General features: G+C 38.4%; 1 protein-coding gene and 1 non-coding gene across 3 annotated transcripts in view; both read left to right on the top strand.

Annotated features, from left to right (window-relative positions):
* Positions 1–15,423, top strand: part of ARIH1 (ariadne RBR E3 ubiquitin protein ligase 1) — a 98,533-nt gene that overhangs the window by 69,409 nt on the left and 13,701 nt on the right. For both annotated transcript variants that reach the window (XM_068963391.1, XM_068963392.1), the window contains 6 exons: positions 1,207–1,299; positions 1,802–1,857; positions 10,121–10,187; positions 11,471–11,577; positions 14,076–14,118; positions 14,638–14,709. In XM_068963391.1, coding sequence (XP_068819492.1) covers positions 1,207–1,299; positions 1,802–1,857; positions 10,121–10,187; positions 11,471–11,577; positions 14,076–14,118; positions 14,638–14,709 — 438 coding nt within the window. The remainder of the gene's footprint in view (positions 1–1,206; positions 1,300–1,801; positions 1,858–10,120; positions 10,188–11,470; positions 11,578–14,075; positions 14,119–14,637; positions 14,710–15,423) is intronic.
* On the top strand, positions 144–216 carry TRNAE-UUC (transfer RNA glutamic acid (anticodon UUC)). The gene has a single exon. It is a non-coding gene; the product is annotated as a tRNA-Glu (tRNA).

Raw genomic sequence — 15,423 nt, 5'->3', positions numbered from 1 at the left:
TTATTATTATTCAAGTATTACTACTATTCTGAAGAAGTATTTTGGTTTCCATAAGGTTTTATTTTCTAGGTTAGGTATATTCCAGTGCAGCTCAGTGAAGTGTGGTATCCGTGTGACATTTTAGAAATAACACCATTGGGAGCTCCCTGGTAGTCCAGTGGTTAAGACGTGGTGCTTTCACTGCTATGGGCCTGGGTTCAATTCCTAGTCGGGGAACTAAGATCCTGCAAACCAAGCAAGCAGTATGGCCAAGAAATAATAATAAAGTAGAAGCTTTATTGAGATGTAATTCACATACCATACAACTTATTTAAAATGGTCTTAAGCATAGTCACAGAGTTGTGTTGCCATCACCGTAATTCATTTTCAAACATTTTAATAATCCCTCAAAGACCATTATCCTTGTATAGTCACTTCCCATTCCCCTCAAGCTTGTTAGCCTTAGGCAGCCATAAATCTACAAGTGAAATCAAACAACACGTGGTGTTTTGTGATTGGTTTATTTTACTTAGCATGTTTTCAATGTTTGTCCGCATTATAGTATGTGCTTTACTGCTTTTTATGGTGGAATAATTTTCTGTTACATGGATATTCCACATTTTGCTTATTTATCAGTTGATGGACATTGGATTTGTTTCCACTTTGGAGTTATTGTAGCTAATGCTGCTGTGAACATTTGTGTACAAATTTTTATGTGGGTATATACCTAGCAGTGGAGTTGCTGAATCATTTGTTAATAACTTTAAATTTCTTGAGAAACTGCCAATGTTTTCCAAAATTCCTGTACATTCCCACTAGCAGTGTTTGAGGGTTCTGATTTCTCCATATCCTTGTCAGCACTTTTATTGTGTCTTTTTGATTATAACTGTCCTAGTGGGTGTGAAGTGGTGTTTGTGGCTTTGATTTACCTTTCCCTGAAGATTAAGGATATTGGGCATCTTTTCATATGCTTATTGGTACAAACTTGTGTGCCTTTCCTAAAAATTATAAATATCTAATGTAGATTCATCTCTCATTGTTTTGTGTTTAATGAATTGTGTGTATAGATTTTGCCCCTTAGAAATTCGTTTCAGGAGCCCATTTAGTCCTGTCAAATTGGACATTTTAGCCACCATGAGAAACATGATCTGATTGATTCTTACTGAGTCACTATAGTGATTCTTCTGATAATTTCTTTTGAAAGTCCATATATTATTTTTGTTGCAGTATTTCACTGGCCTTGAATGTGGACATAAGTTTTGTATGCAGTGCTGGAGTGAATATTTAACTACCAAAATAATGGAAGAAGGCATGGGACAGGTAAAGATGCCAGTTTGTTCTTGAGTTTTTGTTGAATTTCTTTTAAGTGTTTAGACTGTTACACAAATACAAATGGTAAAGCATTCTGGGTTGTGAATTATATTTGGCTCTTTTTTTCTAGGTTAAAACAACTAAAAGATAATTGAGATTTTTTTTTCCTATTTACAATATGATATTCCAGTTAAAAATCCAGTGCAGGTAATGTTTTCTTAGCAGGCATTAACATTTGTATTTATCCGGCTAAACTTGTTGAGAACTTTTGTTGTATCTCACGCCTTTGCCAGTTAAATTTAATATTGAAAAACCAGTTGTTTGGGTTAGCAATTTTAGTTGCTTTATAGTGACAAATATTCATGTACAGGTTTCTTTTAAAAGAAAGGAAATTATTAAGGTCCTATAAATGTTAAGCTATCCTCAGAACCTAGCAAAGTTCCTGGCAGTGGTAAACATTTAGTAAATATTTGTTGAATGAAGACATAGTTTAAATTTCGATCTTTTCCAGACTATTTCGTGTCCTGCTCATGGTTGTGATATCTTAGTGGATGACAACACAGTTATGTAAGTACTTTTGATAGATTCTGCATGTTGAATATATATTAGTTGCTTAAGCCAAATTAATTTTTGCTCAACACCACACCGGAGGTGAACATTTGAAGTCTGGAGAGACTTTCTAACTTCTGTTCCTTTGTAGTACACAAGCCTGTTTGTAGCCTGGTTAAATGCCCAGTCAGTATTTTGTTAAGTTGGCAATGCATGATAGCTAGATTTCAGCGACCTTTGCAGTTGGAGAATAGGTTATGTCAGTGTGTCAGTTGATCTTCTGAGAAGCAGAGCCGGCACATAGTTAAAAGAGAAGGCGCTTTATTACGGATAGCATCTATGTAGGATAAATAGGAATAGGAGGAGCAGACAGACATGATACAGTTCTGACCCCTGTTGAGAAAGAAGGAAGAAGGATTCAGTAGGAAGACTAAGACTGTGTGCAGCTGTGAGAGTCTCTGTCAGGCCTGTTGGGAACTCCAGTGCATAGATTTCCCACAGAGGAATGCTTCAGGCAGCAGAAGCGGCCAGGCCCTGGCACCAGTGTCAAGCCTAGCCTCTCACTGGGAGCTAAGCAAGGGGGGTGTGGCCTCATCTGGAACACTGCTACGAATCTCAAAGGCACTGCAGCTGGAGGCTGTTGGCCAACTACTGGCCTTGTGAAAGGTTCCCTTTTGAAGGAGAGAAAGAAACTTGAAGAAAGAGGTATAATGAGCTCCTGTACATGGGATAAAATCCAGAGTAGCTTAATTCCTGAGTCAGTGCTGTTTTTATAACCTCAGGCAGCCTAATTGATTTTAGTCTAGGAAGGTAAATAGATTGAGGGCCTGAATGATCCACAGACAAATTTTATAATTAGTCCTGGATAATTGCCTGTATAGAAAGGTATGTCTGCATTTAAGCACTGGGATTTGAGAGTAATAAGAGTAAAAGCAGCCATGGGTTTTAGTGAGCAAATTCTTAACCTAATGAAGCCATAAATTGACCTAACCAGCACAGTGTATAAAGCCACTGATTACACTTCATTAATCCCAACCCATTTACTCTTGTCAGCTTGTCTTTCAGTAAATCTTATTTCCATTAACCATGTATGGTCTTAAAGTACCACCATCCTTCGAGTTGTCTTTATCTTGTCCTCTGATACTTTAATTCTTTGTATTCTTTCATCAGTACAGGTCACTGTATCTTTTCATTCATTCCACAAACATTTACTGGGAGCCTGTTTTATTAGCACATATGCACAAGAGAACAAATTAAGATACATTCCCTTTCCCCAAGAGGTCCCTAATAATAAATACATAGTTTACATTTGATGGATGCATGTTTGCCAAATCGTTTCAGTTGTGTCCGACTTTTTACGATCCTGTGGACTGTACCCCCCAGGCTCCTCTGTCCATAGGGTTTCCCAGGCAAGAATACTGGAATAGGTTGCCATCCCCTTCTCCAGGGGATCTTCCTGACCCAGGAATTGAACCCCTGGCTGTTGTGTCTCCTGCATTAGCAGGCAGGTTCTTTACCACCACTGCCACCTGGGAAGCCCATTTTATGTGTAAATGTATGTATAAAGTACAGTTACAGAGAAACACATTACCTAAAGAATTAGGGCATCTTAGGGAGAGATAACAAGGATTAGAAATTTTGTGTGGAGAGTAATAGTCCATGAACTTCTCTTTTATGTATTCTGTTATGGCTAAAGCACAAAGTAGCAGATTACTAGAGATGAGGATGTAAAGAGTTTGACAGTTTGAGTTTTGTCATAAAAGGTTATTAGGACTGATGAGATTTGCATTTTAGAAATAACCTAGGTAGTTAAAAGGATAGTGTAGAGTTGGGGAGGCATTTGGGCAGTGAGATGTAGTTAGAAGATTATTGTTTATCATGCCTGGTTAAATAAATAATGTAAATCAACATTAGATATTCTGACATTAAACATCTTTTACGTTTGTTTATGTGGCTGCATCTTAGTTGTGGCACGTGGGCTCTTCGTTGCAGTGATGCAGGATCTTTCTCTGTGGCACTTGGACTCTCTAGTTGTGTGTGGCACAGGCTTAGTTGCTCCATGGCATGTGGGATCTTAGTTCCCTTACCAGGGATCGTCCCCCGCGTTGAAGGCTGATTCTTAACCACTGGACCACCAGGGAAGCCCCTTAATTATTTTTTCATATTTTAAAAAATATTCATTTAGTTATTTGGCTGTGCTTGGTCTTAGTTGCAGCACGTGGGATCTAGTTCCCTAACCAGGGATCAAACCTGTGTCGCCTCCATTGGAAACAATCCCAACCTACTTAGCCACTGGACCACTGGGGATGTCCCATTGTTTTTTAAATGGTGTAAACTTCTCATAACATAACATTCATCTTTTAAACTAAAGTACGCAGTTCTGTGGCTTTTTGAATACTTATGTGATGTTGTGTAACCATCACCACTGTCTAATTCCAGAACATTTTCATCACCCCCAAAAGAAATCCCATATCCACTAAACAGATATTCTTGATTCCCTCCTCTCCCTAGACTCTGACAACCACTCACCTTTGCTGTCTGCATGGATTCGCTTACTCTGGACGTTTCATTTAAATGGAGTCATACAGTATATGACCTTTTGTGAATGGCTTCCTTCCCTTAACATAATGTTTTCAAAGTTCATTCATGTTGTAGCATGTATAAGGACATCATTCCTTTTTATGGCTAAATAATGTTCCATTATACGGATATTTCATATTTTATTTCTCCGTCAGTTCTTGGACATTTGAGTTATTTTTGCTTTTTGTAGAAATCTTTTTTACTATTTGAATATTTGTGTGCAAGGTTTTTATTGAACACCTGTTTTTAATTCTCTTGAATGTATATACCTTCAAGTGGAATTAATTGTTGAGTCATATGGTAATTTTGTGTTTGGCTTTTTGAGGAACGGCATTGTGCACTAATTACTTTTATCCCTCAGTTTCAACATGTGCAAAATCTGAAGGTTTACTCATTTGAAAAGTACTTACTAAATACTTTCCACAGGCCAGGCATTGTATTGGACATAAGAGATCCTTTCATGGAGCTTATTGTTTGGTTGAGAATAGGGAATTAGGGAGGCATATATTAAAGAATGATTATATGATAGCTGTCTGTGGAAATTATGACACATTCTGTAAAGAAGTGTATAATTTGCCATGAGAACTGAAGGGGAATGGTCTATATTCTAGACTGGTATGAATTGTCAGGAAGGGCCTCCTTGAGTGAGTAACAGTACATCTTAACTGAGTGAAATAATAATGATGGTGATGAATTCAGCTTCATCTGATATTTATTGAGTGCTTACTATTTGCCAGGCACTGTGCTAGTCTTCCAGCTCTATTTCTGCTATCCATTTTACAGGTGAGTAAACTGAAAAATGGGGCTTCCTAGGTAGCTCAGTGGTAAAAGTCCATCTGTCAAGCAAGAGATTCGGATTCGATCCCTGGGTTGGGAAGATCCTCTGGAGAAGGAAATGGCAGCCCACTCCAGTATTCTTGCCTGGATAATCCCATGGGTATCAAAGGGCTGGACATGACTTAGTGACTCTGAAAAGTGGAAGTCAAAGGACTTACCCTCAGTTCATAAGTTGAGAAGCCAGTATTCTAACCTAGGCTGTCCCACCTCAGAGCCCCACTAGGATAATCTTTTGTTTGCTTTCCAAGGGAGGTATCCGCAAGCAGAAGCCTTTGAGGAAGGGTGTGCTGTGTTCAGTAGCTCAGTTGGGGATGACTCTTTGCGATCCCATAAATCACAGCATGCCAGGCCTCCCTGTCCATCACCAACTCACGGAGTTCAAACTCATGTCCATCGAGTTGGTGATGCCATCCAGCCATCTCATCCTCTGTCTTCCCCTTCTCCTCCTGCCCCCAATCCCTCCCAGCATCAGGGTCTTTTCCAAAGAGTCAACACTTCACATGAGGTGGCCAAAGTATTGGAGTTTCAGCTTCAACATCAGTCCTTCCAATGAACACCCAGGACTGATCTCGTTTAGGATGGACTGGTTGGATCTCCTTGCAGTCCAAAGGACTCTCAAGAGTCTTCTCCAACACCACAGTTCAAAAGTATCAATTCTTCAGTGCTCAGCTTTCTTCACAGTCCAACTCTCACATCCATACATGACTACGGGAAAAACCATAGCCTTGACTAGATGGACCTTTGTTGGCAAAGTAATGTCTCTGCTTTTGAATATGCTATCTAGGTTGGTTATAACTTTCCTTCCAAGGAGTAAGTGTCTTTTAATTTCATGGCTGCAGTCACCATCTGCAGTGGTTTTGGAGCCCCCCAAAATAGTCTGACACTGTTTCCACTGTTTCCCCATCTATTTCCCATGAAGTGATGGGACCAGATGCCATGATCTTTGTTTTCTGAATGTTGAGTTTTAAGCCAATTTTTTCACTCTCATCTTTCACTTTCATCAAGAGGCTTTTTAGGTCATCTTCATTTTCTGCCATAAGGGTGGTATCATCTGCATATCTGAGGTTATTGATATTTCTCCCAGCAATCTTGATTCCAGCTTGTGCTTCATCCAGCCCAGCGTTTCTCATGATGTACTCTGCATAGAAGTTAAATAAGCAGGGTGACAATATACAGCCTTGACGTACTCCTTTTCCTATTTGGAACTAGTCTGTTGTTCCATGTCCAGTTCTAACTGTTACTTCCTGACCTGCATATAGGTTTCTCAAGAGGCAGGTCAGGTGGTCTGGTATTCCCATCTCTTTCAGAATTTTCCACAGTTTATTGTGATCCACACAGTCAAAGGCTTTGGCATAGTCAATAAAACAGAAGTAGATGTTTGTCTGGAACTCTCTTGCTTTTTCGATGATCCAACAGATGTTGGCAATTTGATCTCTGGTGCCTCCGTCTTTTCTAAAACCAGCTTGAACATCTGGAAGTTCATGGTTCACATATTGCTGAAGCCTGGCTTGGAGAATTTTGAGCATTACTTTACTAGCATGTGAGATGAGTGCAATTGTGCAGTAGTTGGAGCATTCTTTGGCATTGCCTTTCTTTGGAATTGGAATGAAAACTGACCTTTTCCAGTCTTGTGGCCACTGCTGAGTTTTCCAAATTTGCTGGCATATTGAGTGTAGCACTTTCACAGCATCATCTTTCAGGCTTTGAAATAGCTCAACTGGAATTCCATCACCTCCACTAGCTTTGTTCGTAGTGATGCTTTCTAAGGCCCACTTGACTTCACATTCCAGAATGTCTGGCTCTAGGTGAGTAATCACACCATCATGATTATCTGGGTCGTGAAGCTCTCTTTTGTACAGTTCTTCTGTGTATTCTTGCCACCTCTTCTTAATATCTTCTGCTTCTGTTAGGTCCATACCATTTCTGTCCTTTATCAAGCCCATCTTTGCATGAAATGTTTCCTTGGTATCTCTAATTTTCTTGACGAGATCTCTAGTCTTTCCCACCCTATTGTTTTCCTCTATTTCTTTGCAATGATCACTGAGGAAGGCTTTCTTATCTCTTCTTGCTATTCTTTGGAACTCTGCATTCAGATGCTTCTATCTTTCCTTTTCGCTTCTCTTCTGTTCACAGCTATTTGTAAGGCCTCCTCAGACAGCCATTTTGCTTTTTTGCATTTCTTTCCATGGGGACGGTCTTGATCCCTGTCTGCTGTACAATATCACGAACCTCCGCCCATAGTTCATCGGGCACTCTTATCTATCAGATCTAGGCCCTTAAATCTATTTCTCACTTCCACTGTATAATCATAAGGGATTTGATTTAGGTCATACCTGAATGGTCTAGTGGTTTTCCCCACTTTCTTCAATTTGAGTCTGAATTTGATAATAAGGAGTTCATGATCTGAGCCACAGTCAGCTCCTGGTCTTGTTTTTGCTGACTGTATAGAGCTTCTCCATCTTATGCTGCAAAGAATATAATCAATCTGATTTCGGTGTTGACCATCTGGTGATGTCCATGTGTAGAATCTTTTCTTGTGTTGTTGGAAGAGGGTGTTTGCTATGACCAGTGCCTTCTCTTGGCAAAACTCTATTAGACTTTGCCCTGCTTCATTCCGTCCTCCAAGGCCAAATTTGCCTATTACTCCAGGTGTTTCTTGACTTCCTACTTTTGCATCCAGTCCCCTATAATGAAAAGGACATCTTTTTTGGGTGTTAGTTCTTCATAGAACCATTCAACTTCAGCTTCTTCAGTGTTACTGGTTTGGGCATAGGCTTGGATTACTGTGATATTGAATGGTTTGCCTTGGAAATGAACAGAGATCATTCTTTTCTTTTTGAGATTGCATCCAAGTACAGCATTTCGGAATCTTTTGTTGACCGTGGTGGCTACTCCATTTCTTCTAAGGGATTCCTGCCCTCAGTAGTAGATATAATGTTCATCTGAGTTAAATTCACCCATTCCAGTCTATTTTAGTTCGCTGATTCCTAGAATGTCGACGTTCACTCTTGCCATCTCCTGTTTGACCACTTCCGATTTGCCCTGATTCATGGACCTGACATTCCAGGTTCCTATGCAATATTGCTCTTCACAGCATTGGACCTTGCTTCTATCACCAGTCACATCCACAGCTGGATATTGCTTTGGCTCCATCCCTTCATTCTTTCTGGAGTTATTTCTCCACTGATCTCCAGTAGCATATTGGGTACCTACCGACCCGGGAAGTTCCCTTTTCAGTATCCTGTCATTTTGCCTTTTCATACTGTTCATGGTATTCTCAAGGCAAGAATACTTCAGTGGTTTGCCATTCCCTTCTCCAGTGGACCACATTCTGTCAACCTCTCCACCATGACCCATCCATCTTGGGTGGCCCCACACTGCATGGCTTAGTTTCATTGAGTTAGACAAGGCTGTGGTCTGTTTGATCAGATTGGCTAGTTTTCTGTGATTATGGTTTCAGTGTATCTGCCTTCTGATGCCCTCTTGCAACACCTACCGTCTTACTTGGGTTTCTCTTACCTTGGACGTGGGGTATCTTCTCTTGGCCCTCCTGTGCCCGCGCAGCTGTCGCTCCTTGAATGTGGGGTTGCTCTTCTCAGCCGCCTCCCCTGACCTTCGGTGTGTTGTGCTTAGTTGTTGCTATGTCTGTCTCTTTGCAACCCCCTGGACTGTAGCCCCCCAGGCTCCTCTGTCCATGGAGGTTCTCCAGACAAGAATACTGAAGTGGGTTGCCATGCCCTCCTCCATGGGATCTTCCCAACCCAAGGATTGAACTGAGGTCTCCCCCCTTGCAGGCAGTTTCTTTACTGTCTCAGCCATCAGGGAAGCCCTGAGGAAGGGTGGGGCTTACTATTTTGAAAGAACAGAGATGTGAGAGGAGTACACTGATGAGTGCACAGGACTGAGTGGGGATCTTTTGGAAGGGGAATGAGATAAGAGAAGTGAGTGGTATAAGAAACTCAAGATGAGATTGCACTTTACATTTTTTTGATACTGTTCTTAATAGCTTCTTTCGTGGTTACTCTCTCTGCTTTAATACTGTTTTCCTATAATACCCATTTCCAAAGGAAATGGCAACCCACTCCAGTACTCTTGCCTAGAAAATCCCATAGGCAGAGGAGCCTGGTGGGCTGCAGTCCATGGGTTCGCTAGGAGTCAGACGCAGCTGAGCGACTTCATTTTCACTTTTCACTTTCATGCATTGGAGAAGGAAATGGCAACCCACTTCAGTTTTCTTGCCTGGAGAATCCCAGGGACGGGGGAGCCTGGTGGGCTACTGTCTATGGGGTCGCACAGAGTCGTACATGACTAAAGCGACTTAGCAGCAGCAGCAGGTGAATAAGGAAAGCCATGTTGCAATTAGTAAGCATTTCTAATAAATTACTGAAAGATTTCAAAAGCAGGCGGCCATCAGAATTATATGTGGCAAAACCTATATCCATCTCTGAACATTCCTGTCAAGATTGTTTTATTTCAAACACTGATTTTAGGGGAGGAGATCTTAGGAAAGGTGGCCAAGAATTGCTGTCTTAAGGCAAGATATGAGAGTCAGAAGACTCTGAAAGGGGCCTAAATTTGGCGATAGTTGGTAAGTCATTAGACTATAACACAAATACCAGTTGGGTAAAAATAGAATGTTTAGAGTATAAGAACCAGGAGGGAACATCTACCAAAATAACACTATTTAGAAACTTTGAGATTATTGGTTTGATTCCTACAGTTATATATGTTGACAGTTTATATATGTTTTAGTATTTTGAATTTAAAGCAGTTTTCATACCAGAGCATTGAAATTTTATTTTATGAATGTGGAAAATACCCTTAGCTGAAAACCTCCTAATAAACTTTTTATTCTCACTTTCAGGCGCCTGATCACAGATTCAAAAGTTAAATTAAAGTATCAGCATTTAATAACAAATAGCTTTGTAGAGGTAAGTGATTTCTCATGTTTTCATTCTTCAAATGAAAGAAATTCTGTTTATTAATAGAAGTAGTCAGTTTGTCTTACATAAGAAACACCTTTGTGATAACTTCAGTTATTGTCTTTTTATGAAGCATACCAAAATACTTTTATTCTCAAAAGAATCTGACAAATCAATAAATAGATGTCTTTTCATAGATCTTAAGCTTTGATAAAATTATTTTTATAGTCTTTATCCTTAGCAGAGAACTGTAGCTGATTCTTAGTGATGTCATGTTTAATCATGTTTGATACAGTAGCCCTGCTATATCTCTGCTTGTCTTACCTTCCTTCCATTATGAGTAAACTTTGTTAAAAACAAATTGTCTTGTGGTTTTTGTTTGTTGTATCAAATATGGCTTAACAGAAAAGAAATTGTCAAACCACGGCCAGCCTGCTTTTTGTAAATAAAGGTTTATTTGAACACGCCCATGTAGTCTGTGACTGCTTTTTTTGCTGCAGTGACAGAGTTGAGTATTTGCTAAAGAATGGCCCATGAAGCCAAATATATCTGTCAGGCTCCATGTGAAAGTTTGCCAGCCCCAGTGTAAGAGCATGAGTGTAACTTGGTATTTCACTTCTAGAAAGTAATTTTAATTTTTATTAGCAGTTAAACTGAAGGTCTTCTAGAAATAGCAGTTTTAAAGAATTGTACATTTTTTAAAATGGTCAATAAACTTGAATTCTGATGGAGTGTTCCTTGAGCAATGTTCTGTCCCATGATAAAAATATATCAAAAGTTATATTTCTTTTGAAGAACTAAAATGCAACCATTGCTGTGGCTTAGGAACTGGTTTTTGTTTTTAGAAGAACTTTCTATGGTTAAAGAGAGAAATTCCATGTGTATTCTTTAGTTTGTTTCATGTAGCATATGAATTCCTTCCCTGAGTAGAAGCATTATTTTATTTTTTTGCATCTTATAAAATTGCCCTGAAATAGAACGATACACAAATTGATGTTTGTTAATGATCACATAATGATGATCATTTATTTTAAAGTTTCTCAGTGGGGTTTTGAAGATAGAACAAGAGATAGTTTATAATTCCAGTTATTGAAGTGATCTATAATCTTAGAAAAGCAGGACATCCAAAAGCATTGCTGTAAAAGACTTTTGATAGCAGGGTTTTATATGCTTGTGACACCATCTGCACTTTATGATAGTGAGGAAGTAGTATACATAACATGGTGTCCTGGGAAATCTTGCATCATGATTTACTTTGCTGTCATTTAAAAATTTTCTAACTTGTATTTCAGTGCAATCGACTGTTAAAGTGGTGTCCTGCCCCAGACTGCCACCACGTTGTTAAAGTTCAATATCCTGATGCTAAACCTGTCCGCTGCAAATGTGGCCGCCAGTTTTGGTAAGCAGGTGATTTCCTAAATTGGAGTAGTACACATAGCTTTTCTATTTTTTTTGGTAGTGAAATAAAAAATTTTCTTTACCTCAGGTAGGTTGGTGATAACTGATTTTAAATAGCATATATTTCTTTTAAATAAAACTTAGCTTAAAAAGTCTCATATCTTAAGATAATTTTTTCTCTTTCTATGTTGCTGTAGTTTTGGATTTATTTTCTTATGGGAAAAAAAATGCAGCTATAATCACTTCTCCTTGTATCCTGCATTGGCACATGACATAGGAGCAAACCTAAAGATCTGGGATAAGAACTTAGTTCTCATTTCTGATTAACTGCTTGTTTTGTCACATTGTTTTTTGTTTCCTTATGGCTCATGATTTGTTTTCAGATTATCTCTTAGGAAATACAGAGTTAGGTGTTTTTAATTTCCTTTGTTCTGAGGAGTTTAATCTTGGTCCTAAAAAATATGTAGATAAATTTGGAAAGATAAAAGTTGGTTGATTAGATGTTGATTAAATCTTTTAGTTGGTGATTAAATCTTTTTTAACTAAGAGTTTTCTCTGGGGCTTCTGGCCACAGCTTTCTTGGTAACCTGGATTCTTGAAGTAGCATAATCTTTGAATTCTAGGTTCAACTTAGCAGGGAATTTCCATTACCATACATTAGAGACCATTCCTTTATGGATCTTTTAGGAATGAGAAGCTGTTCAAGCCAAGGGGCTCTATAGCTAGCAAATACACATTTTATTGATTTTCTATATCATTCTTTTTTTGTTGTTTTGTTTCTGTTTTGGTCATGGGTACGCATTTTGTGGGATCCTGGTTCCCTGACCAGGGTTTGAACCCAGGCCCTTGGCGGTGAGAGGATGGAGTCCTAACCACTGGCACTCTAGGGAATTTGCTCTGTATCATTCTTTTTTCCCTCCAAACAGCAATAGATTTAGTCTTAGCATCATTAATACTAAATATTTCCCAAAAGAATAGGTAAACTCACAGTGATTAAGTTTGTGTAAAATACATGGTATTTTGGTAAAGGTTATACATTATCATTTCAGAATTTACTCTGTAGACAGTGTGGAGTCTAATTCCTTCCCTGCTTTCAAATATATTTTGTGTATGAAGTATTTCAGATTTAGTATAGAGAATAAGAGCAATACTTAAATACTTAGAAAGTTACAACCCACCTTAATGAAAATCAGTTTGTTTTTGTCAAGAAATAAAACATGAAAAATATATTTGAAGCTTTTTGATGTTCCCTTCTCTTTTCCATTTCCCGTCTTCTTTTCTAAAAGTAACCATTATCCTGGCTTCATTTAAAGTGAGAGCACTTTATTCTTCTAATTTGCAAAGGGTTTTTGGCATTCCCAAAGTACTTGATTAACTAATTAATCAGCCATTCCACTGTTATTTTTTTTTCACAAACATTTGTTTTTATTAGTAGTAGTGTTGGTCACTCAGTCGTGTCTGATTCTTTGCGACCCCATGTACTTTAGCCTGCCATGCTCCTCTGTCTATGGGATTTTAAGGCAAGAATACTGGAGGGGGTTGCCATTTTCTTCTCCAGGGGATCTTGCTGATTCAGGGATAGAACCAGGGTCTCCAGCATTGCAGGCAGACTCTTTACCATCTGAGCCATGAGGGCAGTGTTTATTCTTAATTTATACTTTTTAAACAAATACATATACCATGCTCTTAGAAAGCAGAAAAGAATTACCAGTTAATATAGCCAAGTAGGTAGTCATCATCTTTTGTTTTATACCTTATATGGTACACTTTACTAGGCTGAGGTTCATTTGTTTGGATCTTGCAAAAATGTGTGACCTGTTTGTTTCCCACATATTGCTTACTGTGCATTAGTACTAAAGTATAAAATTACCATACGAAATCAGACTAACTCTTCATTTGGAATGTTAAATATTTAATATATGCCTATGAAGCATTGGTTGAAATTTAAGTTCAGATTATTGAACATGATTTCATTTTAGTTCAGTTAGACAGTGGTTGCAGCAGAGAATTACACATATTAAAAACTATCAGAAAATACAACTCTAACTAAACTGATTGTATTGTCTTAACAGTTTGTTCTGGAGAAGGGCATGGCAACCTACTCCAGTATTCTAGCCTGAAGAATCCCCATGGACAGAGGAGCCTGGTGGGCTTCAGTCCGTGGGGTCGCAAAGAGTGGGACATGACTGAGTGACTAAGCACACAGCACACAGCAGTTAGCTAGCTATTTAGATAGTCATTTATTCTGTAATTGTCATGATAAAATGTCTTCATCCTTCAGGTCATTTCTTCATTTCACGCACAAACAGTATGTGCTGGCCCTAGTACTACATGCTAAACAAATGACTTCAGAGTAAAATAGACATGGTTCCTGTCCTTGTATTAGCGAGTCACTAGAAACTGGTGAAAGTACTGAGGTACTGTAAAGCATGAAGTTGTTTGTTTGTTTACTCACAGTAGGTAGGACTTAATTCTTTTAACTCTTGTGTCACTTAACAGCTTTAACTGTGGAGAAAATTGGCATGACCCTGTTAAATGTAAGGTGAGTTTGCCTGGCATTTTCATTTTTAAATAAGGTAGTAGAGTACTTCTAAGACTTGATGACTTTAAGTCACAGCCCACATTTTGTTATTTATTCATTAGTAGTTGGAACGTGGTATTTTGTCCTTTTTATTTCAGGTGATCTTTGCAAATATTCAGGGAACATTCCCTAGGAATAAAGTCATCTGATTATCAGGGTAATGAAAGTTAAGTTACTTCCCTTGGAAAGCTTTATAATTAGCTCAGGGGAATGACATACCTTGCAGCTGGGCTACTTGTTGACTTCTAGGTTCCTCACTTACCTGCAGCCAGAGAAAGTCCTCCTTTGGTTGATTTTTTTTTTTTTTTAATGTACCTGGACTGTAAATGAGAATCACAGAATTTCTTGGTTTAAAAGGAAGTAAATCCAGTGATAATCCTATCCTTTGGTTTTTACATTTAAGCTTGACTATATTATGTTGATGTAATTTGCTGTCCTTAAGTCTTCTGTTGTGCTTTAACAGTTCTTGTTTTCAAACAGTGGTTGAAGAAGTGGATTAAAAAGTGTGATGATGACAGTGAAACCTCTAATTGGATTGCAGCCAACACAAAGGTTGGTATCTTCCTTCAGTAAACCCTTGGTATTGAAACTGATAAGAATAGGTGTATCAACTTCAAAGGCAGTAAGTTTACCTACTGAAGGGCCTTGTTTTCCCTTTTATTTGATTAGTTTGCTTTTTGTTTTCAGAATGATTGCCTATTGATAATTTTCCTTTGTTTTACTGTTTGAGTTTGTTTTATTGAGTGCTTTACTGTAGTATGTGTAATACTCTTCTTTAGTTTCCTTTCATCAGAAAAGTAGTGGTTGCTTAATCAGGTTTCTACCCCGGGGTTTGATGATATCTTTCATGTAAAATCTTGGCTGCCTTCTACTGTACCAATACAGAGTTTATTGCATCTAGCCTTTTTTTTTTTTTAACTAGGCTATATTTCTGCCCCTTGAAATCTCCAGGAATTTAACTGTTAAGGAGTTATTCTTTAGGGCAGTATCGAGTCAGAGTAAACGAGTAACTTTATTATGTTACTGAACTAGGCTTAACAAATTTAACGTTTTTAACATGTTAAACTTCCAAAATATGATTTACTAAAAGACTTGATTCCTGAGAAATGGAAGCTTAAGGGTAACATGAATATCCTTGGTTTTGGTGGGTTTATTAATTGAATTCATTGGTCATGATATTAGTTTCAAAGTTCAGTATCTTTATGACATAAAGCACGTCTTAAACCCTAGAGGAATGTCTTACAAATGCAAATAAACTTGAAGACC

The sequence above is a fragment of the Capricornis sumatraensis genome, chromosome 2 (genome assembly GCF_032405125.1).
Source record: "Capricornis sumatraensis isolate serow.1 chromosome 2, serow.2, whole genome shotgun sequence".
Classification (NCBI taxonomy): domain Eukaryota; kingdom Metazoa; phylum Chordata; class Mammalia; order Artiodactyla; family Bovidae; genus Capricornis; species Capricornis sumatraensis.
This window is presented reverse-complemented; position numbering and strand designations above follow the sequence as displayed.